This window comes from Panicum virgatum, chromosome 8K, assembly GCF_016808335.1.
Source record: "Panicum virgatum strain AP13 chromosome 8K, P.virgatum_v5, whole genome shotgun sequence".
Classification (NCBI taxonomy): domain Eukaryota; kingdom Viridiplantae; phylum Streptophyta; class Magnoliopsida; order Poales; family Poaceae; genus Panicum; species Panicum virgatum.
In genome coordinates, this window is record NC_053143.1 from 4,040,685 (window position 1) to 4,066,248 (window position 25,564).

The 25,564-nt window shown below is 49.3% G+C and overlaps 2 protein-coding genes across 3 annotated transcripts; both read left to right on the forward strand.

Moving 5' to 3' along the window:
* Positions 1-9,666: 9,666 nt before the first annotated feature.
* On the forward strand, positions 9,667-11,408 carry LOC120643608 (NAC domain-containing protein 90-like). Of its 2 annotated transcripts, XM_039920019.1 has the most exons (4): positions 9,667-9,783; positions 9,925-10,120; positions 10,227-10,522; positions 10,679-11,408. In XM_039920019.1, exons 2-4 carry the CDS (start codon positions 9,931-9,933, stop codon positions 11,078-11,080), a joined length of 888 nt encoding a protein of 295 aa, XP_039775953.1. In that variant the 5' UTR covers positions 9,667-9,783; positions 9,925-9,930; the 3' UTR covers positions 11,081-11,408. The 2 variants fall into 2 exon arrangements, with proteins under 2 accessions (XP_039775953.1, XP_039775952.1); XM_039920018.1 differs by lacking the exon at positions 9,667-9,783 and having other exon boundaries at positions 9,790-10,120.
* Positions 11,409-16,241: 4,833 nt separating this feature from the next.
* On the forward strand, positions 16,242-19,388 carry LOC120643610 (atherin-like). Its single transcript, XM_039920020.1, has 5 exons — positions 16,242-16,574; positions 16,692-16,910; positions 16,999-17,142; positions 17,254-17,319; positions 18,432-19,388. Exons 1-5 carry the CDS (start codon positions 16,413-16,415, stop codon positions 19,029-19,031), a joined length of 1,191 nt encoding a protein of 396 aa, XP_039775954.1. The 5' UTR covers positions 16,242-16,412; the 3' UTR covers positions 19,032-19,388.
* The last annotated feature ends 6,176 nt before the right edge of the window (positions 19,389-25,564 follow it).

Sequence of the window (25,564 nt, forward strand, 5' to 3'; positions counted from 1 at the left end):
GTGAACCGGCTGCATTGCTGGTATCATCAACTTCGTCGTCTTTGTTACCCTCGCACACTTCCTCATAATGGTTCACCTTACATTCCAGATCAAAGATCTTTATCTGGAGGTACTCGATGAACTCCTGAACAGAATCAATTGGTGCAGGATCTACCCACCTAGTAAAACCACAGTTTTCTGGAGCATCGGAAGACTGCAAAACAAATTCCATGTAAGGTGTCTCATTGAAGATAAAGAAATGAAACAACCAAGTATTACCCATGCGTGTGGACATTTAAAGAAACGCCGACCGCCATCCATCCCGTCGGTGCACATCTGCACTAAGCAGTCCTCACCATGTCTGCATTTTGGCCACGGTTCTCTACGGTTATCGTATTGTCGAAGAGGAGTTTCATTGGTAAATTCACTCTTGTGCTGTGGCGGAAACTCAAACACTGGTTCCGGAAAGGAATCAGGTCCAAGAGGCCCCTCCCATATTATGGGGTCTCCCTTTCTTCCCCCTTTTCCTTTCCCAAAACCATAGTAATTCTTCCCGCTAGACCCACCTCCAGACATTGGGTATACAATGAGGTTTGATGTTTGAGTTGTGCTGTGAGTTCACAAACTTGGGAGTATTTATAGGCGCACAAAGGTCTGATACCCGGAGTGTGGAGTGTAAATGCACCTAAAAAACCTACATGACAACACAGTGAAGAGGCTAGCTGACCTAACACTGAAAAGGCTAGATTCGATTCTCGAAATGACTACTCGATGCATCTCTGTGCATGCAGACTCACAGCACTGCATTACTGCCGCTCGGTCGATCGCGCCTAGATGCCGCCTTCCCCACTACACGCCACAGACCTTCGCTATAGAATGACAAGTCCGTCGTCCTCGCCAGAGAGACTGCTTTGAAGGTGAGCTGGAGTGGTTGCCGTGTTGTCACATCTTTTTGAAATGGTGGAAGGGCACTACTAAACATGTCACGTATGTCTGGGCAAAGAATGCGACATTTGGGAAACCCGTGATCGCCGTGCTGAGCAGTGGCAACCTGTGATCTCGTACTCGCAGCTAGATACACTATGGTTCCTATTTTGAGCTATTCGGGCTTTTTAGCAGCAGACCCTGATATATTTCTTAGTTCTTAATTCTTATCGTTATATTAATGTGTGTCTTTTAGTATTCTAGTGACATGAAAAGCTCCGAAAATATTAAGGAAAAGTTCAAAAATTTCATAGACTCCCGGCTACAACTGCAAATTAATGGTAAAGGCTACAACACACAGAGTTAAGCTCTCAACTTAAAACATAAATAACTAATTGCAGTGGCATGTGCACGCGACAAGATAATTTCTTGTTGCATCTAAACCTACCATGCCTTATGGAATGTAAAATGCCGGGATTATATGGTACTACTCTACTGAGTGCACCTAGGATATTTGCCCTTCCTAATTGCTTCGAGCCCGGCTTACTTCGCACGGCGTGCCCTCTCTCGCTTTCTCTCCCTGTCAGCTCCACGTTCGGCTGCCGCCTTACGATCCACCTCCTCCATCCTCTTGTGGATCTCTTCTTGCTCTTTGTTGCGCTTCTCCTCTTGCTGTTCCTCGTGCTTCATTCGGCGCCAACGTTCTGCAGCCCATCTTGCTTTTTGTTCCACAATGTCCTTTGCCTGCTGCGACTGCACGGTGTCGAACCACTGCATAAAATCACAAAGAGGCGGAGGAGACTTTGTCCAACACAAGTTAGAATCATAACTCAATGTTAGGTCATATAGAAAAATAGCGTATGTTGTCCTGCTACCTTGGCCCGGTCTTTGCCGTATCGCTTAGGTGGATCATATTCGTAGTTCTCACACATAAAGAACCTCATGCCGTAGTCATCTCCTAAAACCTCAGATTGCATGAACTTGCATAACGAACCGCAGAAGCACATTGGCACATCAATTCCTTTGAGTACGGTGGCTTTACACTTGCTCCACGGAATGTAGGTTGATCCTGACGAAGACATTGGCGCTATAGTGTGGTGCGCCAAATAACAAACCATAATTTAAGCAATGCACATATCGTATACCAAATCGATGCGTGAAAATATAGGTACTGTTATAATTCTATTGTCTTATACTGCAATATCAATAAGGTACTATCATAATTCTATTGTAATGTATAATTATTTTATTTGAAAAAGTCTGTAATAGTACCCAAATTGTAATACTAAACCGGTGTTCTAAAGCACCAAATCTTATTCAGCTAATCTGCTAATTAAATTAAATGGTTATACAATATCAACGAATTTATACGAAAGTTACCGGTAGACCACAAGTGCGGAATTCGGCAGAGCTTCGCCGCTTCCCTTCTTCTCACCCCTCTCTTTTTTCTGGATTTTTTTGGATTTTTTGAGGTCAAATGAGAGGAGGGAATGAGGGGGAGGCCTTATATAGGTGCGCTGACCCGGTCGCCCGTGGGGGGGGGGGCGACAGGCCCCCCTGTCGCCCGCAGGAGGGGCGACCGGCCCCCCTGGCGGGCCCACTGGCCTGTCGCCCGTTGGGGGGGGGGGCGACATGCCCCCCTCTTTTTTTTCTCCAGGGACTTCGTTGCAAATTTGAAGAAAAAAATTATATTTGAGCCCTGTCGCCCCCATAGGGCGACCGGGGTATATTTTTGAAATTTTCCAAAACCGACATATATTTTTGAAATTTTAATTTTTTTTAAATATAAAAAAGAAAAAACCGCTCCGATCCGACTCCAACTTCGGTCTTAGGGATGCGCGTGAAGAGAATGTGATGGGTCGTGTCGGCCACAGTCGGGCTGGCAGCCCACCAGTTTTGATGTTTTTTTTATTTGGCTCTCTTTGATTTGTGCTAGGATAAATTTTAGCACAACTTTGATAACTAATTACAGTGTCAAATAAAGTCAGTTTATAAAACCAACTTCAAAACTCATGCGCTACGAACCCTAAAGAATCTAATTAGGTCTTTGACCGTATAATTAGAGGATGATTATTGCAGCATTACTGTAGCCAATCATCGATTAATTACCGTCATTAGATTCGTCGTGAAAAGTTACACTCATCCTTGAAAATATTTTGCAAATAGACTTCATTTAGTATTCCATGCATGTGAGATTCTCTTTTCAGGGAGCACGTTCCAGAATGGAGTAGTACAATCCAAACACGGCCTTTAGGATTAGGAAGGGTATACTATGTTTGGATAGGATTTAGATTATGAAAAAATCAATAATAGCTAGAGATCATAAGAATCTGCTCTTGGCTAATTCTCCAAGGCCCAATAGCTGGGTGAAGGGAGAGAGCAGGACTAGGAATATGGGTGGTTACATTCTGTATATTCACAATATATAAAAGTAGGCACAGAATATTCTTTATTAAAAAAAGGAAGAACGCTCCATTTCGGACGCTGGGCCTGCTTTGAATTCATGTTCCTCCCTCAAGATTCTGCAGCGTTTCTTGCTGTGGTTCTTTCTATTAAAAAAATGGAGGTTGAGTATTCGGAACAAGAGATGCTACTTGAATCACCCTGCGGCCTTCCGCGATTCCATTCGATGACAGAGTTAGCACTTGCAGGCCAATCTCTTGCCGGTTTCCAGGTCTTTGTGGTTCTGTAAGCGACAGTTTCCGAGCCCCTACTCGCAGGGTTTCTTGGCCCTGGTCGGCTACCTGCTTCCTGGAGAAAAGCTAGCTAGGCAACGCAGGTCAACAGCAAAGGGGACATGCATATCCGCCTAACTCGCTAGTGCCTGACTCCACAAGGAAAGCTATAAGATTCTTGGCCAACTGCCGCAGCAGTCCTGATCGAACGTCTTGACATCGTCCAGTGGACTCCCACGAAACTTTGAAGCCTGCCAACGTTGAGTTCGTTCGTTCACAATCCAGAAAGATTTATTTGCATCGTGTGAATCCTGACCTACTTGACCCTTGGAATTGAAATCAACGTCTGCTACTGATGAATCTTGTATGAACGCGAGACCACATGTGTTCAGACGCGTGCATCACTTTCTGTATCATCGTACGATCGATGCGTGTATAGGACCGGAGAATTGAAGAACGCACAATCATCATCCGAGCCCGCCGGCAGCCTAACGCGATGGTTACAGTTACAGGCTTACAGCAGGAACGCCGGTTTAGTTTGGGCCTGTTTAGATGCGAAAACTTTTGGGTTTAAAGTATTGTAGTACTTTCGTATGTATTTGGTAATTATTATCCCATCATGAGTTAATTAGACTTAAAAAATTCGTCTCGTAAATTATAGACAAATTGTGTAATTAGTTATTTTGTTTAGCTACATTTAATATTTCATGCATGCGTTGAAACATTTGATGTGATGGGAAATCTTGTAAAGTTTTGAAATTTTAAAGGCAAGCCTTGGTTTCCATGGCGATCGAGACCGCGAGGGCAGTCAAAGTGTGGCGAAGGGTTCAGTTCAGACTGCCTAATCTGCCAGCCATTGGAGATCAGTTCAGAGTTTCAGACGACTTGGGAGTGTGGCGCAGGGCAGGTCAGGGCTAGCGAGAGATGGCCACTCATCAAAGTTCAAACGTGTGTGCATTTCAGGTAAAATTCTGCACGGCTGGGAGCCTGGAACTAGGTAAGCAGAGAGCTGAGATCTTTTGACTGGTTGACTCGTGGATCGATCGATCGACGAAGACGACGGCGCATGTCCGTACAGTCCGTGTCTACTATGGCGCATCTTTGGCAGTGTTGGGTCCGGTCGTGTAGAGCCGAGTCCGGTCAGATAACCGTTCTGACTGATGACAGATGAACCCTACCCTCAGCCGGCCTCCTGCTGGCGGCAGCTGAAACAAAAGACGGTCGAATCCGATGCCTCCATCAGAATGGAATTCAACACTCGCCCCCTGAATATAATCCTGACGACGCCTCTGAATTTCCTGCAGGATTTCTAGGCTGTTTTCATCAGAACGTTGGATTCTCGAAACATAATAAAGAGCAGAGAGAGCTTAAAAAAATACGGGATTCGGGAATCAGCCGACTTTTAGACCAGCCGAACAGCCCCGAACTAGTCGAATTCAAGACAGTGAAACGAGTGCTGTAAACGGAAGAAGAGACGGCGTGCGCGCGTGCGATCGTCGTCGCGACTCCTGTCGCTGTCTGCCCCGGCGATAGGTTCGATCGATCGCGTACGTACGCGGCTATCTCCGGCCTCCGGGCCCGGCCGGGCCGGCGACAACGACGACAGGGGTCGTCGTCGGCCAGCAGACGCGTCGTCGTCCCGGCGGGGCACTTGCATGCTCAGGCGTTCGCGTCGGTCAGGGCGGCAGCACTGCAGCAGCTGGCCGAGCGCGACAGGTGCTGAGAGTGAGGAGGCCGGCCGCTTGGGCCCTCCAAGCGACAGTTAAGTTAATGGTTCGTTTCAGACCGGGGCTAACGAGCTGACAGCGACGGCGAGGTAGAAGACGATCGACGACGACGGCGGAGCTATCACCGCAGCGCCGCGTTGGGCGGACCTGACCTGGTCGTGCGAGACCGTCGTCAGTCCAGTCCCACTCCTAGTGGCTGCTGGGGCCTCTCCTTTCTTCCAGCCCCGACACGACAGGCCATGAAGATTGACGAAGCTCTTTCTCTGCACGGACCGCATCTGTCGTCGCCCGAAGAAACGGTCTCCACACTTCGGGGTTGTTTGGTTTCAGAACTAAATTTTAATTCATGTCATATTAAAAAGAATTTTAGTATTTAAAAATATTAAATAAAGAGTAATTATAAAATTAATTGCAGAATCATAGGATTAATCTGCGAGACGAATCTAATAAAATATATTAATTTATAATTAGTAGATGATTATTATGACATTATTGTAATAAATTATAGATTATTAGGCTTATTAGATTCGTCTCTCAAATTAGCACTCAGATGTTAAAAAAATTTATAAATAAATTTTATTTAATATTTTAAAATAGTAAAATTCCTTTTCATCGCCGGAAACAAACAATGCCTTCCACTTGCTGGCTACTACTAGCAGTCTAGCGATCCGCAGTAGCTTCGTACTACCAGCGGCAGTGGTCGACCCGCCATCCTCGCCGCCGGTGGCGGCATCTGAAAACTTCGCCACGTTTGCCGCTGCGTCTGCGCGCAGCTGCCAAGCAATAACAGCGAGATGTCCAATCATTCGTGTCATTGTAGGCCGCCGTGCGTGCCACTGCCAGCAGCGGCAAGCATCGATCTGACGGTCCGTGTCTCGTTGCTGCGTACTACTCCATGCAGAGAGAGAATTTGGGTCGTCGCGAGTCGTGGCCAGCGCCGTGTTTGGATCGGTTCGAGAGAATTCTAGAAACAGTACGCGCATGTTTTCTGAAAGAATAATTTTATATGTATGAAATATTAAATGAAGTCTATTTGTGAAACTTCTTTAGAAATGGGTGTAACTTTTCGCAACAAATTTAATGACGGTAATTAATCGATGATTGGCTACATTAATGCTACAGTAACTATCCTCTAGTCACGCAGTCAAAGACCTCATTAGATTCTTCAGGGTTCCTAGCACAGGAGTTCTGGAGTTGGTTTTGTAAACCGATTTTATTTAACACCGTAATTAATGATCAAAATTAATAAAATTTCTAGTCCACAATTTTCTAGTCCAATACAAAACGGGCCCAGATCTATATCTTCAAGATGTCAGGAGGATGTGTTCCGTTTCCCAGGCAGCTGAAATTTCCATACATGCCTGTACGTGGAGCTAGAGAAAGCATGTGAGGCCGTGTTTAGTTTCCCTTAAAATTTCAAAAAATTTCCAGTGCTACAGTAATTTCAAACATTTCACTACTAATTAGAAGTTTTAAGTGTGGATAACTGATAAAACCCATTCCATAACTTCCGGATGTAATTTCGAGACGAATCTTTTAAGCCTAATTAGGCCATAATTGGACAACATCGTGCTACAGTAAATAATCTCTAATGATGAATTAATTAGGCTCATTAGATTCGTCTCGCAATTTAGAACTCATCCGTGTAAAAAGTTTTATAAATAAATTTTATTTAGTACTTTTAAATGTTAAAATTCTTTTTCCAAAATTTTTAAAAAAGGGAACTAAACACAGCCTGAAACGCATCTGATGCTAGCTAGCAGATAGCTGTGCGACTGCGGTGGATTTTGGTGAAGAGGCCGATGATATGTGCCAGTACTGTGTTGGCCTTTCCGGCGACAACTTGTAACTTGTTCGGTCGCACCTCCTTTGTGTGTCGTGTGTCTGTCCGCGACCCCGCGGCCCGGCCTATCTGCTAGCAGCGGGACGGGAAATGAAGTTACTGCGGACTTGCGGAGTTCATCAGATGCTAAAAGAAGTTACTCTCGGACGACTTACGGCTATGGTCAACTGCACATGGTGGTAGGAGCGGCAACAACTTCACGTTATTTTACGGCAGGAATGTCGGCAGCACCTAGCTACCTGCTACTGAGTGATTAATTAATATTTATACCGCCATCGAACACTCCCTTTTGTTTAAAATTGCATACCGTTTTGGCAAATCTACATATTTAAATTTTGCTATGGACTTAAATAAACACTATATCTAAATACATGATAAAAATTAAGTACTAAATTTGCCAAAACGGCCTATAATTTAGAACGGAAGCACTACGCTACGGTACCCTCTCCGTCCAGAGAAGCCAAGCCATTTTAGGAATGCCGTAACAAATTATTTGTAGTAAGAATTGGAATGATCAGAAAGCCTAATTTTTTTGTTAATGCTTCAGCTCCATTAAGAAAAACTGTTTTGATTCACGGCTAGATCCAGAGCCCAATAAGTCGACCGGTCGTACACGTACATTCGCTGGCTTGCATTGATTTTCCGGAACACGTCTCTAAGGAAAATAGCTAGCCTGGCGTGCGCATGAGGATCGGACAAGAGTGCGAGACCGTGATTTGACCTGGATAGCTAGACGACGTGATGAATCAAACTCTCCAATATCTTGTACTACTAGCTAGTACTACATCTTCAATTAATGCACACCTGTTACGCGACAATCATGTAGTGTACAGATATAGTTTCTTGATTGGTTTAATTACCGACTCGATCGATCAGCGCGTCCACTACAACCGCACATACTTGTCCATGAAACTCGAGCCCGGCCGTCGTGTGTCACACATGCGCTTCGCAACAACTACTACAGCAGCAGCTAGCGCCCGAGTCCTGGCCTGCCTTGACTCCTAACTAGCTAGTCAACCCGGCCGACCCACACGTCCACCGTATCTATAATATAACTTTTTTTAAGAAAAATCTATAATATAACTTACATCACTTGATGTTGATGATGTCCTTTTATTCCCCAAAGTGGGGTCTTATTTATTATTTATTTTCCTTTACTCGTGGAGAGATGTACATGTCATAGATGACACGTATTTAATTTTTCTTCCATCAACCAACGATGTTATTTATTTTCCTTCCAGAAACAATACATGTCTTTCTTTTTATTCCGTAAAACAAATTATGTCAGCTATTATTATCCTTCCAAAACAAATAATGACACGAATTATGGGTGAATGCATGTGCAAAAGAAAGGAAAGTGTGTGTCAAAGGAAACTAAAACACCGGTACAAGAGGTAGATATAGGAAATTGCTGGTGTAAGAAGTATTATGATTTCGATGGAAATATTTTTCTTCTATCAATTTCGCAGATCTACACTACCTTTCTTCAAACCTCTAGACTGACAAGTCGGATCTCCGTGAGGTTACCCCTCGATTAAAATTGATAATGTGGCATAAAATTTAATATTATAAAACTCTTCATGAACCCATTGAGACTGGCCTAAGTCCATCCTTGGCGGATGAAAAAATTACAGCCACATCAAAGTTGTAGCAAACCCAAAACATGCGCGCAGAGAGAGAGAGATGTGTTTGGGGCGCGGCCATATCAGTTCTCTAGAAATCCTAAAACATCGGCGAATGGCGGTCTTCAAATGGATGCAGTAATTAATAATCATGTCTTATTGTGAGCACCCCCTCTGAATTTAGACGAGATTCATCTGCACTAATCCTCCCTCACTGATTTGATGTGTGGGGTCGGACCCACACGTTAGTGACCCAACTGCAGGGAGAAGTATACTACAGAGGATTTATGTTCTTGAATTTATAAGAACCGGAATATAACACAATTGTCTCTAACTTTCTTGTATAGGAGGACCCATGTAGTAGCCAAAATTATATTCTTAATTAAGATCACATCGGGTTCTATTTTTACTTTTAACAAAACGAGTGCTTGTTAGCTAGTTTCCTTCTGCAGACTGCAGTAGTCATGACATCTTAAACAAGAAATTCATAAAGTCTATGTATATCTTGTAATCTATGGGTTACAATCATAGAATATATATAATCAAGCGTGCTAGATAGCTTTCAAACTATTCCCCACATTCAATAATAATGCTAGCGAACAGGACAAATGATCGTCGTCCTCTTTATTTATGGGAGAGCTACAGCAGAAATGGATCTTTAAATTGATGGTGGCATATTGATGAACAAGCGGGCAATTGCATGGGCTGTCTTGATGTGGTCTTGCTTGAACTCTGAATAAACATGACGTACCGCATGGCGTACGCCGCGTGTGTGAGTGCACACGAGACGGCTAATAATAATCCTTCCACGCACGTACAGTGACAGAGCGAGTAACGAACAGGACTAGCTAGGGATAGGCGCCCCAATGCGCAATAAAACAGAGTCGTCGTCGTCTCGTCTCGTCCCGTTCCTGGTCAAGGTCAACGCGCGGGAACGCGGCCATGGCATCTGTAGCTTCTTCCAAGCTTCTCTCCAATCTTCTCCTCCATCGACAAGGAGTGTGTGGAGAAAGGTAGCTACCGATCTCCATCACCAGCAGCCGGCTCTCCTCTATAAATACTGCTGGGGTTTTTCTAGCTGATTTGCATGCGATTATTATACCAGGCCAAGGAGATATATTGATCTGATCGAGATCATGAGCATGCTGTTGCAGAGAGCGATGGAAAGTAGTAATCGTAGTGGCAGCGATGATCACGATCCGGTGCTCCCGCCGGGGTACCGGTTCTACCCGACGGAGGAGGAGCTGCTGGGCTTCTACCTCCGCCACCGCCTCGCCGGCACCGGGCCCCAGGTCGAGCACCTCATCCCCGTCGTCGACATCTACAGCCACCACCCCTCCCAGCTCCGGGGTTAGTCGTCGCCGCCGCCGTCGCCGTTCATGCATCGCATCGTACATCGCGATCTCTCACGCTCTCGATCGATCTCATCAGCATGTTGCTTGGTGCGCGCGTGCAGCGATGGCCGGGGCCGCGAACGTGGGCGACAAGGAGCAGTGGTTCTTCTTCTGCCCGCGAGCGGAGCGGGAGCTCAACGGCGGCCGACCGGCGCGCACCACGCCGTCGGGGTACTGGAAGGCGACCGGGTCGCCGTCCTACGTCTACTCCGCGCCGCCGACCAGCCGCGCCATCGGGGAGAAGCGGACCATGGTCTTCTACCAGGGCCGCGCGCCCACGGGCACCAAGACCCGCTGGAAGATGAACGAGTACAAGGCCGTCGCCGCCGACGATGCGCCGCCGGGGGCAGCCGTCAGGGTACGTACACGTGCCGCCGATTATTAGTGGATGCGATTAATTTCTTGGTTAATATAATTTGGTTGTGCATTTAATTTATGACGATGGCAATTAGTACTTATTATCTACAAATTATTAATGATACCTACGATCACTATACGTACGGAGACCTTGCAGCTGCGGAACGAGTTCAGCGTGTGCCGCGTGTACACCAGCAACGGCACGCTGAGGTCCTTCGACCGCCGGCCACTCAACCCGCCGGCCGCCGGCGTCGACGATCAAACTGCGGCGGCCCACCGCTGCCAAGAACAAGAAGCTCCACCACCACCACCGGCGGCGGCGGGCAGCCAGATGGCCGCAGTCGACGTGGTCGTCGCAGCTGCCAACGGCGGGCAGTCGTCGGATGAGCACTCCCACGGCGGCAGCTCGTCGTCGGGGTCGCTGGGGGCCGTCGTGGATGGAGCAGGAGCCGCCGCCGCCGCCGCGGCCATCGACTGGGACTCGCTGATTCCTCCCGTCGATTACCTCCGCTTCGGCGGCGCGGATGCCTTGAGCCATGTCGTTTGGCCCCCAAATTGACACGTACTAACTATTACTCGTGCGTGGGCCAAATTAATAATCAGGTGATTAATTAAGAGATTAATGGTTGGATTAGTGGCACGGTCGACAAGGTAGGTCCGTGCTAAACAGAAAGGGAACTTGAGGTGTACAATCCTTCTTTCCAAAAAAAGAAGAAAAGAAACGAAAATGAGGTAGAAGTTCATATTAGGTCAGTGCTGGTGCTATAGTCAAGCTAGCAGATTAGTCTATCTGCTGGTAATTAGCATTACATATTGTAAGAAAATAATCTGTACTTTACTTAATCGGAAATGGTTCTAGGAAGAGATCCTACCAGATTTGTTTCCAAGATCATTGTTCAACATGCTGTAGCCTGGTGGTGTGCGCGTGGTTTTTCCTTTCCCCCCAATTCCTTCCTTGAAACCGGACGCATCAATCGCTGGGCATGATCGCTGCGTTAGCACTTGGGGCTCGTCTCGGCCCAGGCAACTTGCACCCGTGGGCTTGTTTCGTAAGGTGGACCGGGCCGAGGCCTGCCATGCCCTTGACACTGCGCGCGCAGGCGGCCGCCGACCACCGACCGCGCAAAACGCTTTGCAGGCGGCGGCGACGATCGCGTGGCGGCGCGATCCGCGATCCGCGGCCGCCGCATGCCCACGGACGACCCGCCGAGGACCCCCGCGACGCGCAGCAGCGCACGTACTACGCGGAGTAGCTCGAGCCGTGGGCGCCCGCCACTGCCCTGCCGCCCAGCTGCGGGGGGGCAACCCGGCGGCGAGTCCCGAGGCGGCGCGGCGCGGCGCGCGCGCGTGGAAAGGCGCGCCGGGGCCGATGGGTCTGGGCGGGAGCAGACAGGATCAGAGGATGATAGCCAGCGCCGATCCATTGGCCAGGTACACGGTACTGCGGCGTCGATCGAGCCAGACTGCCAGACACGCCAACTTGCGGCCGGGGCCGTGGTCCGGCGTCCAAGACTGCGGGCAGGCAGCGGCTGCAAGGCGGTGAAGACCTGAAGATAAGGTTGTTTTTTCTTTGTTCATAACTGTGGGTCAGTGGGTACTAGTACTGTACTAGCGCGGCGTATCTTTTGCGGTCCGTGCGCGGCGAGGCTATTCAGCGCGCGCGGCTGGCAGCCGAGGAGTCGCAGAAACACCCACGCCCCTGTTTACTTTCTTCCCCGAGCCAAGAGAGGGAAGTGGCCGCCGGCGAGCCAGATGAGGGGGATGGGTGGGGGAGGGGGTGGCCGGCGAAGGGTGGGAGGTGGGCGGGACGGCCTCGCCGGCGGCCGGGGTGGTGGCAGAGCTTATGATTCAGAGTTATTGGGGTGGGGTTCCATGGCCACCGGACCTAGAGGAGGGCCCGGTGGCGGAGGCGGTTCGGCCGGCGGAGGGCGCGGAGGCGCGGGAGCTCCGCCGGCCGGGCAGGGCCGGACAACCGGTGGGTGGTGGCCGGCGGCGGGGGCGAGGAGAAAGCCGCGCGGCGCGGCAGCGAGCTCGGTTAGCGTGGCGACGGTGGAGGGCGCTACGCCGGAGCCGGGGGCTGCGGGTGCCTGTGATGGGTCATCTCCAAGTCGCAAAGCGCGACAAATAGACGTCCTCGTCCGTGCACGCTTATCCCTGACGGACGGGTCGGGCGTCACGTGGACGGCGCGCGCGGCTCCTGCTGGCGGGGTCAGAGACGCAATGATGAATCTGCGGGTGACCGTAAACTCACCAACTCACGGTCGACGACCGACCCATGTGATGGACCCCACTCGCTCTCTCTCCGCTGATCCGCTGAGCTCTCTCTCCTCCCCCGCTCTCTTCTCTCTCTTCCTTTTTTCTCCTGGATCTCGGAGCTCCCCATGGCGACCGCGCCTCTCCCATCCCCTTCCCCTGCCCCCTTCCTTCCCCTTTTCCTCTCCTCCATGGCCGGCCGTCCTCCTCCCCATCCCTTTCCTCTGCCTCCCCCTTCCTCTCTCTCCCTCCCCTTCTCTGCTCCATGGCCGGCCGTCCTCCTCCCCCTCCCTTTTTTCTCTGCTCCATGGCCGGCGGCGGGGGAGGGGAGGCGCGGCGGGCCCCCTCTGCTCCATGGCCGGCGGCGGGGAGGGGGAGGCATAGCGGGCCTCTCTCTGCTCCATGGCCGGCGGCGGGGAGGGGAGGCGCCGCCGCCCGCCGCCGCACCTGATCCATTTTTTTTCAAAAAAAATTTCAACTATTTTTTTTTGAATTCCTTTGATTTTTTCGAATGAATATTTTTTAATGATACAAAAAAAATTTCTTGAATTTTTTCTGCTCTCCAATTTTTTTTCTTGAAATTTTTTTCTGCTCTCCTTTTTTTGCTTGAAATTTTTTTTGGTCTCCAAAATTTTTCGTCAAAAAATTTTCTCTCTCCAAAATTTCTCTTACAAAAAATTTTCAAAAATCGGAAAACGACAAAAAATTACTATAAATAGAAAAAAAACGGTCGGGACATCGATCGTAGGGAGCTCCTCACTACGATCAACCGTAAATTAGCGAGACCAGGTCGGAGAGCACGCAATGCTCGCCGGGCGTCGCGTCGCGTCGCCCATCCCCCTCCGGGCTGGGGTTTCCTTCGAACCGAAGGGATGCTCGCTCGAATGCGTGCCCATCGATCACAGGTGACGTCAATTCGTCCACGGCAGGCCTGTACACGCGTGCTCCCGGCCCCCCGTCGCGTCGATCTGCTCCGTGGCCGTGACCACCCAGGGCGACCCGCTAGCTAGCTCGGCGACGCCGCCACTGACCTCGGAAGCCGGCCGCGACACGTGATGGCCCCGCCCGCGATTGAACAAGCTCCGCCGGCGCCGCGTCGTGCTCCCCATGCACGACGGCACCGGCATGGCGCGCGCGCAACCTTTCGCAGTTGGCCTTGAAGGCTGCCTTGGCACCTTCCTAGCTCCCTCCTCCTAGTCTCCTACTAGAACGAGTAGCGCCAGTCACTCCGTTCAGCAGCTAGCTCCAGCTCCAGTTTAATATTATTTTTTTCTCACACCACTCCAGTCACCAGCTCCAGCCAGTCAATAATATTTTTCTCTCACACCACTTCAGTCATCAGCTCCAGCTCCAGCCTAGCGAACGGAGTGAGTGTTTTTGCTCTCCTGACCGAAACAAGATTAGCAACAGATGGCAGCTCGGTTGGCCGCCTCGGGATCCGCGAGGCCGCATGGTTTAGCGGTTGCTGAGCGCGCTCCCTGCTGCTGGGTCCCCCTGGCACGGACAAGGCCGGTAATCAGCGGTCAACACACGGTTCTCCTACTGTCATAAGGCCTTTTTTGGTTTTCCCTATCATAACATAGCACACAATTCCCGAGAAAAGAATCTTACATGCATGTAGTACTAAACGAAGTTTATTTGTAAAACCGTTTCACGGATGAGTGTAACTTTTCACGATGAATCTAATGATAGTAATTAATCGATGATTGGCTACAGTGGTGCTACAGTACCATCCTCTAATCGTGCGGTCAAAGACCTCATTAGCTCATATCGCGAAGTAGAACAGGGTTGTGGAGTTAGTTTTGTAAATTAATTTTATTTAGTACCCCTAATTATTAGTCAAATTTTGTGTGCTACTTGTGCGAAACCAAACCAAACAGGGCCTCTCTCTCTGCCTGCCCGTGTCCTGTGCGCCTGGCTGCAGCGCCGGCGAGGGATGTTGATCGGACGGACCTGCAGGTCCTGCTTCAGGGCACAACCGCACCGCCGAGCCGGTGCGCTGCTGGTGGGCTTCTAGGCCCTTGCCCGCCCGCGGCCGGCGAGGCTGTGTTGGCGCGGGCGCTCCCAACCCCGGCCGGCCACTCGGCCCGCTCCATGGCGCCGCACGTCGCCCCCGCCGCGGCTGGCATGCGGGGTCGGGGCAGGCTCCGGCTCTTCCCCCGTCCGCCCAACCCCATCGTGCGTGTGACAGGGTTCAATTTTTCGTCAGAAACCGGTTTTCCGGTACTGCCCGATAACGAAAAATTTCCGGAATTTTCCGGATTTTCCGATCGGAAAACGATTAAATTCAAATTTCGGTTTTCGACATTTTCCGACCGGATTTCGGTGTTTTCCTACCGGAAAATGTTGTTGGTGATCGGAAATTATAAAATCAGTGAGGAAAAATTAAAAAATTTACAACACTTCGTCTAATTTTGCATATATAACAGTTCACAAAGCATAATAAATATTTCACACACCAAATATTAATAGGATTCACCTAAAACATATATGTCCAATTGTCCATACAAGACACACAATCTAAATCCAATATAATGCAATACCAAGTCCATTGTCCTAGTCATACAAACCATAGGTTCATTGCAATAATATAATACCAAGTTCATTGTCCAAGTTATACAAGCTGATCATATATAGGACATGTTTTGCTAAATAAACCCAACATGTGTAATAGTCATGTGAGGAATATATTATTTTTACGAAATCTATGTGTGTTTAGTCATGTGAGGGATATTTATTAAGAGTTTACATTTCTATTTCATATACGGATCTATATGTGTTTAGTCATGTGAGGGATATATTATTTTTACGGAATTTGAATGGATATTTCGTGTTTAAATTATATATACATGTGTAATAGTTCCTTTGCAATACCATATATACCAAAATATTTTTTTACATTGCTAAAACAATGTTTTCCGACCGGAAAGCACCGAAATCCGACCGGAAAGCAACGAAATCCGGTCGGAAAATCCGGTTTTCGTTTTTTATGAATTTTTTTGAATTTTTGTATTTTGAAACTGAAAAATTCGAAATTTCGCCGGAAAATAGTTTCCGGGTAGTACCGGAAACAATTTTTTTTTTCCGAAATCCGGATTTCCTGGCGTGTGACTAGTCCCCCGTCTCGCCTTCCTCCCCCAGCCCACGTGTGCAGTCGCGAAGGCCACGTCACCGGTACAAAGGCACTCGACCCCACCCACTGACCTGTAGACCCCACGCGCCTCGGGCCACGAGCCCCCCTCTCTGCAGTCTGCATGCTAGTCGCGGCTCGCGGTGCCCCCGCGTGTCCCCCGCGCGCCTGCTGCGTGGAGGAGGAGCCCGGCGGGCAGCTGCCGTCTCGCCACGTGGCGCGCGCGGACGGGCGAGATGGGCTCCCGCCCGCCCCATCGGACGACGCTCTGGGCGTGGGGGGGGGGGGGGGGATATTTAATCGGGGCGGGGAGATATTTAATCGGGGAGATATTTAATCCCCAGGACCACCTGTAATCGGGGCCCCAGTTATAGCCCCGGCCGCCGTACCCGCTTGGCACCGCACCGCCGAGCCGAAGCGGTTGAGGAGCAGGAGGCAACCATCCCTTTCCGATCGATGCGAGGGCGCCGCGAGTAGACTCCCAGCACCCCGCCAGCGCGCGCGCGCCATGTCGGACGACAGCGACGGGCAGCGGCCATGCCGCCGGGGCGTCACCGGCGACGTCGAGCTCGACGCCGCCATGGCGCTGGCCGACATGGCCGGCGCCGAGAGCCAGCAGCCGCGGCCGGGGGCGCCGGCGCCGCACCGACCTGCCGCCGCGGCTCACCAGGTACGTACGGTGAAGGGCCTCGATTCCGATCCGTCCCCTCTCTTTCCAGTTTCCGTCGCGATGCGTGTTCGACTTCGATCGCTTCAATTCCGGGTTCGCTGCTGCTTTCCGTTCCAGGCGGCGGCGGCGGCGGCGGAGGACGAGGAGGAGAAGCTGGCGAGCACGCGGTTGAGCCTCGAGCTGGGCAAGGTGGGCATCCAGTCCGCGGCGTCCCCCTGCTCCAGCAGCTCCAGCGCCGGCCACCCGCACCACCACCACCCGCACACCGCGCCCGCGCCCGCGCCGGCCGCCGCGGCGACGGGGTACGGCCCCCGCCCCCGCCACATGCTCACCGAGGTAACCCACCCCCACGACATCCCGTGAATCACGACCCCCCTCCACTTTTCAATTTCACCATCAGCTAGCGCTGCCCCGCCGCGCGCAGGCCGAGAAGGAGGCGAAGCGGCTGCGGCGCGTGCTGTCCAACCGCGAGTCCGCCCGGCAGACCATCCTCCGGCGCCAGTCCATCCGCGACGAGCTCACCAGGAAGGTCGCCGACCTCTCCTCCCAGAACGAGAACATGAAGAAGGTGCGTGCGTGCGTACGCCAAAAACAAATTTCCTGAAGTTCCTGTCATTTCGACGACCGATCTTCAGAGTTTCAGAATTCTCCAGTTACTGTGTTGTTGGTGGTGTCGCAGGAGAAGGACATGGTGACGCAGGAGTACCTCTCGCTCAAGGAGGCCAACAAGCAGCTCAAGGAACAGGCACGGCACCACCACCGCCGCCCGTCGCTCTCGCTCTCGCTCTCACCGCTCCCGTTTTAGGGTGTGTTTAGATGAAAAGCAAAAAAAAATTTGCGATAGAATCTCGTTAATTTGAAGTACTAAATAAAGTCTATTTACAAATTTTTTCACAAATGAGTTGCACACTAATTAAGTAGTCTCATTAGATTCGTCTTGCGATTTACCGTCCATCTAAGCAAAAAGTTTTGTAAATAGACTTTATTTAATGTGACGTTTTTTTTTGGGTTACGGATTCATGGGGTGGAAACTAAACATGGCCTTTAACCACCCTGATGCTGTGTACTTCCTGATCGATTAGACAGCAGATTACGTCCGCTGCGTGATTTGATTATACAAATGATGTTGCTGGCCATTGTTAGGCAGACAGGAATTGGTCCATCTAGGAGGTTCCAAGCCGCCTCCCTTCCACTTGTGCCCCTCGACGGAGGGCCACGTGATGGGGCCGCCGCTGACGTACACACCTACTAGCTGCTACGGAGGAGTATACTAGTCGTGGTGCTCGGTTTCGTGGTGTCAAAAAAAAAAGGCCGTTTGATGTACGCATGTCACGCTGACAGAGACGTCTTTGTTGGATAATGATAGAACAATAGAACAAACAAACCATCTCCTTTCTTTTCCTTCCCTTTCCATCAAGGGCTTACTATATATATGTACACGTATATATATATATAAATCCGGGATATGTATATGTATATATATAAGTATGGGGGCTTTTTGTAGGCACACCAGCGCGGCAAGCTCGGTGCAATGCCGACGACGCTGGCCGCATGGGGTGCGTCCGCGTAGGGTAGTCTGCTCAGGTGTTCCTCCTCTAGTCGGTTCAGCAGCTAGGAGCGAGCGGCAGCGGCCTAGGATGGGAGGGAAAGAAAGTTGCCGCACGCAGCTGCGGGCTGCGGCCTCGTGTCGCCTTGCTCGGTTCGGTTGCCCGCGCGTGGCCACGTCGGCAGGGCTCGTCTCTTTGTCGCCGGAGTTCTCCCCCTCGGTGTCGCGCTCGAATTAGTTGGTTCGGAGCGGACCAGGGGGGTGCCACCGATTTGACTGACGCATGGGTGTGGTGGATTCTCTACACGCAGGTGGCGAGGACGACCAAGAAGGCGCCCGCGGCAGCGGCGGCGGTGCCCATCCAGCAAGCGGCGGCGGGGGAGGCCATGGCGGCTCCGGCGGCGGCGTCCCCGCCGGCCACGCCGCCGAGGCCGGGGTTCCTGTACGCGGCGGCGCCGCCGGCGGTGCCCTACGTCTGGGGCTCGTGGCCCCCCGGGCCCGGGTACGAGCACCACCACCACGGCGGCAGCCCGCCGCCGATCTGCCTGCCACCCTGCGCGTGGTACTACCCCGTCGTGGCGGACCCGCGCGGGTCGCCGACGTCCGCGTACCCGCCGCCGCCGCAGCAGCAGCAGGCGCAGGCGGCGGCGTTCCAGCCGGCGGAGCCCGCGGGCAGCGGTGGCGGCGCGACGGCCGAGGAGGACACCGACGACGACCCGTGCTCGCTCACGCTCGGCCTCGACGTCGCCGACAGGAGGAGCGCGCCGATCAGCATCGACGCCCGCGGCGGCGCGGGGCCGAGCGGCAGGGACAAGGCGGCGACGGCGGCGGAGGCCAGGAAGCGGAGGAAGGAGCTGACCAAGCTCAAGCACATGCACGCCGCCGGCCGCCCCGGGGGCGAGCCGTGTTAGGCGGCGGGAGGGTGACAGCATCAACTAATGACAGGGAGTGCACTACTACGGCATTGGTGGCGGCGGTGACTCCATTGGTTTCCTCGGCGGCGAACTAATAAACCCCGTGATGATCTGATCTCTTCTTTGGATCGATTGCTTCCATGTTTCTTTTGGTTTAGTATTTTTTTTTAGGGCTTTCTTTTGGTTTAGTAGTGTAGGAAGGAAGGGTTGCATGCATACGCATTTGGTCGTGTCCTGAAGCCTCAAGGCATTGGAGGAAAAATGTTTTCTTTCTGTTTTTCGTAGTATTCTTTGCTGCCTGCAATATGTAACTGAAGAAGAAGAAGAAGAAGAAACAAGTCCTAGTTAGCAGTATTTCTCGATCGATGACGTAGCATCGGAGGTCATGTATAATGTAACAATTCTTTCTGTAGGATTTTTGCACCACCAGCAAGCAAAATTAAGACAATGTAATGTCACATTAAAGGGTAATACATGAGCCTCAGGTTTCATTCTCGTTTCTCATTCCCAACTTGTGTCGTTTTTAGTTTCTTTTAATTAAAATTCTCTATTTTTTGATAAATTTACATGAAAAATATGGCAGCATCTATATAGCACCGTGTTGCTTTAGTTTCATGCAACATCAATCGGTTTCGTTTCCTTACCAAAAACAAAATCTGTTTCGTTAAAGTACATACTCCGTACATCTATTTAACTAGGTAATTATGCCCGTGCGTTACTTCGGACAAAGTTGGTATATATATTAGATATATATTGGTGCTCGTGTGTTAATTTATAAGAATTTACGTGATTGAGTCATAAACGGAGGGGTTAGTCCGACTCGCATACGGGATAAACTAAGGCCCACCTCTCAATAACACAGGCGGACCAAACCAACGTACCAAATCAAAAATTTGGGTGGAAACTTTACTCGCTTTAGTAATAGGTATAGGTATAGATATAGATATATTAGACATTATTAAATATAATTTGTTTAGTAGAAGATATTCGGCATGCCTGAATTTCTTTGATAGTTGGCTGAAGTTTGTGTAGTGCTCATCTGACCATATATTTATTTACTATTTATATGCCATTGCTTACGCAATCTAGTGCCAGTACTACCGGTATTTCGTGCTAATGAATCAAATCCGAGTTATGAAAAGGAAAAAAAAATCTAGTGCTCATCCTGCCTAGTCAGAGTCCAGCTCGGAAAGACGCAACATTGTAGCAACCAAGCCCCACCCATCACCCAGCGCGGACTCAGATACAGTGACTTACGTTGCTCCCCCGAATCCACCGTCCAAAGGATCCAACGGCAAGTCATGGGCACTTTTTTCCGTGGCCAGGATAAGTGGTTTTCATCGGCACTGCGATGTGAGTGTTCTTCTAATGCTCCACGCTGAGACAGGGGGATCGACGATTGTTGTGTGCTGCTTGAGAGGGATGGTCCCATGGTGGAGGAGTTCGAGATGCCGCTCAGACTTGTAGCGGGCCGCGATTTTTGGCGTGGCACAACGTTGGCGACGACGGCGCAGTTCGCGGGTGGTTTCTTTTGGCTCCTCTCCCAGTTTGTGGCTGTAGTGTTTTGTTGTGTGCGTTGTTTGCGTGCGTTGTTTGTGTGGTGGTGGTGTTCGTTTTGGTGCGTTATGTACAATATTTCTTCTTCTTATATGATGCGACAGTGCTCTTGTTTTTTATTTAAAAAAAACTCATCCGAGGCTGTTTGGTTTGTGGCTTGGTAGAGCTGCCTGACTCAAGCAGCATCCTCAGGCGCACGATCTTGGACGCCTGAGAGGCCTCCAACCAAACAGCCCGCATTTGCGCACAAGTCGTGCCGGCGCCGTGGGGCAGCGGAGGCGTGCCAATGCTGAGGCGCGGCAGACGCGCGTTGTTGCCGGTGTGCATCGGAGGTGGCCCATCCCCGCCGCACAGCGGAGGGAGTCTTTTGGTTTGAGTGTTTAACCTGGAGATTGAGCTCACGATACTAGTGTTTAGGGAAAGATGCTAGGTTCTGGGTGAAAAATACTTGTTCTGGTTGGAGAATGGAAAATTTTTTTTTCGAGAATTTGTAATGATGTGCGATTATGAGGGACATGTGAAACGATCGTTTTAGTTTGATACTTGTGGACCTGCATCTTTGTTGTTGTAATTTCAGTTGATAAATTAAGTCTGAATGTTTTTTTTTAAAGGGAACTGCCTTTATATATAATGTTTAACAGCAGGTTACAGAAATGGGGAGAAAATTTCCCCAATCAAAGTCGTACAACTTATATAAAAGGGAACATTGATGTTGTCTACGAGGCGCCTGACAAGAGAATAGGCAGGGTGCATTTGGGTCCTTCTGCCTTGCCTGCTTGGCAATAGAGTCTGCAATTCGATTCGAGGATCGATGAATTTTAAGAACCGAAAGTTCTTGTTGTTGATGGCTTTGTGTGATTTCGGCCATAAGTTGTCGTAGCTTCCATTGGTTGATTGTACCTGTCCTTGTGTACATGTCAAAGCAGTGAACAATTGTTTCACTGTCCGTCATGAAGGTGATGTTTTGCATTAGCAGGCGAGCTGTTAGCGGAATAGCAAGTATTCCTGCTTGAGCTTCCGCCTTGAGAGGATCGCCTGGATGAGGGATGGCTGCTTGTATCTGCAAGTGTGTTCTATCTGCCGCATTGGGCTCACAATGAATGACCACTCCTATTTCGGCCCTCTGTGACATATCCAAAGGAGCGACCTGCAATGAAGCATCCCAAAGCACCCTAGGTCCTGATCTGATATGGTGCATGGAGCCGCTGGCATGCTGCTGATTGTTGTGCTGCTGTTGTGAAAGTTCCTGCAATGAAGACATGGAGGGGTGTAGTACCTGTTGATTGCCATTATGTAGGTTTCTGTCATCAGTCATGCAGAGGTTTTGGTGAAGTCCATATGGAGCTGTTGTTGCCTGTGCGGCGATGGTTGGATGGGTATCGTTGTTTGGACCTGCATTGGATTATTCTTACCTGTGGCCTGTGTGTGTTAATTGGAGGAAAATGAAAGCTGCCTTGCGCATCGTGTAGAATTTGCAGCAGCCTGGTGGGTCGCCTTGAGCGCACCGGTGTGGTTTGTCTGAACCTGCAAGGAGTTTGAAATTTGCAAACCTTGTGTGTGCTGTGATGGCTCCTTGTTTAGTTGTTGCAGCATTGCATTGGCCTGGTGAATCACCTCCATAGGATTGCTACTTTTTTTTTCCCTGAACCTCAGGTTATTACGGGCTTTCCAAATGAACCAGAGGATGGTAAAAATGAAATTTAGTGTGTTAATATTAGGGTCTGAATCATGATATGTTCGATATAGTAAAAAGCTTCCTGATCATTTGGCAGCAAATCAGTGCGAAGGGCTCCTGGAGTTTTGAACCAAACTGCCCGAGGCAGCGTACAAAGGAAGAAGAGGTGGTGTGATAATCATGGAGCGGAATAATCAAATCAGCAAGCTAATATGTCACAAGCATTTCATCGAGCACCTTGTGTGCAGAAACTAAAACAGTAGATAGCTTCAAATCTTGCTAGCACAAGCTGTCCAATAAATTAATCAACAAAATACTTGCAGCAATATCTCACTAGAACATCAATCCCCATCATCTTTTCAACAATATATCAAAGAACACAAATATACATCTCATACCAACTCAATCATATAAGCAACCTCTTCACATATGGCAAGATAGTGACTTGAATCAATATATATAGCAAAAAAACACACCGAATCAAGAGTAGACACCAGATTTACGTGGAAACCCCTTGCGGGGGAAAACCACGGGCGACGGCGAGGTAAATCATTATGAGATGAAACAATACACGGGGTGGGAGCCAACAAAATGGAGAGGCTTCAAACCCCCCTCACTCAATTTCACTTTCTATTGGATGGATTTGCTGGATCTAACCCTCTCCTCTCTTCTCCCCCAACTCCCTAACCCTATCTCTAAGAGCAGAATGGATACCCCTCTGTTCAGCTCGCACTTAGGAAAGAGACTTATAATTGCAGATTTGTAAAGAGGCCCTCGGGGCTCAATAATATTGCAAGCAGCCTCAATATTAGTATACAACATATATAGGCTTTATTTTCCTTAATAAATGAGCTAATGGGCTTCCAAATATGGTGACATAGGAGCTGCACATCACAATTCTCCACCTCTGCCACAAATGAACCATAGAGCAAACACATCAAGCTTCTTGATGCCAAAAGTTTAATTTTCAAGTGCTTCATCTTCTAGTGGATAAATCAACATGTATCAACTCACCGCCTCCAACGCTCCACTTGGGAGCTAACTCGGGCAAGAACGAATATCAACCAAGTTCAAGCAATGCTCAAACTTGGCCTTCGGAACCATCTTGATTAATATATCAACTGGGTTGTCTTTTCTGCCAATTTTCTCAACATACAAATCTTTCTTTTTCACATGAAGCCAAATAAAGAAATTGCGCACATCAATATGCTTGGTTCTCTCATGAAACTTTTCATCTTTTGCAAGGTGAATCGCTCTTTGACTATCACAAAAGACAACACGATCAACTTGCTCAATGCCCAAATCACCAAGAAAATCATGCAACCAAATATCCTCCTTCGCTGCCTTAGCCAAAGACATAAACTCAACTTCTGTGGTAGATAAAGCAACTGTATGCTGCAAGGTTGCTCTCCAGCTAACACAAGACCCACAAAGCTGAAACACATAACCAGTGAGGGAACGCCTCTCATCAAGATTCCCAGCAAATTTAGAATCAGAATAACCAACAACTTGTTTCGGATTTGCTGCCCTTTGATCAAAAATCAAACCAAATTTGCTTGTGTGTCTAAGATACCTTAGGATCCATTGTACTGCCTTCCAATGTTCTTTGCCTGGCTTTGACATAAAACGGCTCACAACACTAACTGCATATGCAATATCTGGATGCGTGCAAACCATAGCATACATCAAACTGCCAATAGCACAAGCATAAGGAACTCTAGACATGTACCTTTTCTCCTCAGTATCAACTGGCCCTGATGAAGCAGACAGTCTGAAATCTACTGCCAAAGGAGTAAAAACAGGTTTCGCTTGTGACATGTGAAACCGATGCAGAACCTTCTCAATATACTGACTTTGTGAGAGCCAAAATCTACCCAAAGACCTATCACGACGAATATTCATACCCAATAACCTCCTGGCTGCACCCAAATCCTTCATCTCAAACTCACTTTTGAGCATGGCCTTTGTCTCATCGATAGCAGAACAACTCTTGCCTGCAATAAGGATGTCATCAATATAAAGCAACAAATACACCCTTGAGCTGAAGCGTCCCCTCATAAGAGAAGACTTAAATGTGTTACAAAGCACCAGTCCCAGGAGGCTGATGACACATTTATTACATCAGATGGTTCATTACCGTACAACCCTACGCGGTAGTGAGCAGAGAAATGCCACTATCGCGAGGATTACAATCCACACACACGCGACGATATTAAAAACAAAGAGAAAATCATCAAGGTCTTGCGCCATGCGGAAACTCCGGCGGGTGACCCAAGTCCACAGGCAAGGCTGGGTGCAGGACGATAACTCTACTCGGCGTCGTCTGGCACAAAGTCTGGATCTTCTTCTGTAAAAAGGAAAATGGGGTGAGTACAAACGTACTCAGCAAGTCCAACCACACCCACGGAGGGGGTTATAACAGAATAATATGCATAGGTGAATCAAGGATAAGGTTACGGCTTAAGTTGCAGAAAAATGACATTTTATGCAGGGTTTTGTTTTATAGAAAACCTTTTAGAAATCAGTTTTTGTTTAACACGGAGTTCAGGTTTTAAAACTGCTACCGGACTCCCCGTCCGTCGTAGCACACGGCACAACTGCCGGAACCAATTCCAAAACAACTCACACCAGCCCATCCCAAAGAAACACTAGTTATGTGACCACACCGTAACTCGCCCAATACCGTGGGCACGGACTATTCGAATAGATTCTTAACTCTGCAGAGGTGTGCAACTTTACCCACAAGTAGGATACCACAACTCGAACACCGTCGTGTCGGTGTAGATCCCAACATAGCCATTACCCACCATAGCTAAGCCTGACTAGCCATCACGGGATGCACCAAGGGGTCATTGACCGTTCACTTAGGTATAACCGGGCATAAGTCACTCGGGGCTTACCCCTTTTCCTTAGTCACCCGTTGCTCTCAGCTCTCCTGATGGCCATCACACCAACTAGTGGGATTTATGCTACGCCGTTGCCCATTCAACGGTCGAGTGGTTTGCACATTAGTGGAGTTAGGTGAGATGACACACCAACTCGGTCCTTAGACACGACAAGATGGATATCTCCCTTCTTTGCCCTGCCACACAGGCATAAGCACACCAATCGGCAACTCACACAGAAGTGCCGTCCATCTCGTCCATACTCATCTTTCGAAAATCCACATTTTATCCCTTCCCACACACACACATGTTCTTTATCAAATAAATCGTATTATGAGTAAAGTCCTAAGCATTCTAATATCGATTAACGTCCAAGCAAAAGCAGACATTAATCTAGGTGGTCAAGGAATGGT

Excerpts from the sequence above, each read along its gene's own strand:
- LOC120643608 (XM_039920018.1), top strand. The coding sequence starts at position 9,907 with ATGAGCATGCTGTTGCAGAGAGCGATGGAAAGTAGTAATCGTAGTGGC. Across the intron at positions 10,121-10,226 it reads CCACCCCTCCCAGCTCCGGG|CGATGGCCGGGGCCGCGAAC; the intron begins GTTAGTCGTCGC and ends GCGCGCGTGCAG. Across the intron at positions 10,523-10,678 it reads CGCCGGGGGCAGCCGTCAGG|CTGCGGAACGAGTTCAGCGT; the intron begins GTACGTACACGT and ends GAGACCTTGCAG.
- LOC120643610 (XM_039920020.1), top strand. The coding sequence starts at position 16,413 with ATGTCGGACGACAGCGACGGGCAGCGGCCATGCCGCCGGGGCGTCACC. Across the intron at positions 17,143-17,253 it reads AGAACGAGAACATGAAGAAG|GAGAAGGACATGGTGACGCA; the intron begins GTGCGTGCGTGC and ends GTGGTGTCGCAG. Across the intron at positions 17,320-18,431 it reads ACAAGCAGCTCAAGGAACAG|GTGGCGAGGACGACCAAGAA; the intron begins GCACGGCACCAC and ends CTCTACACGCAG.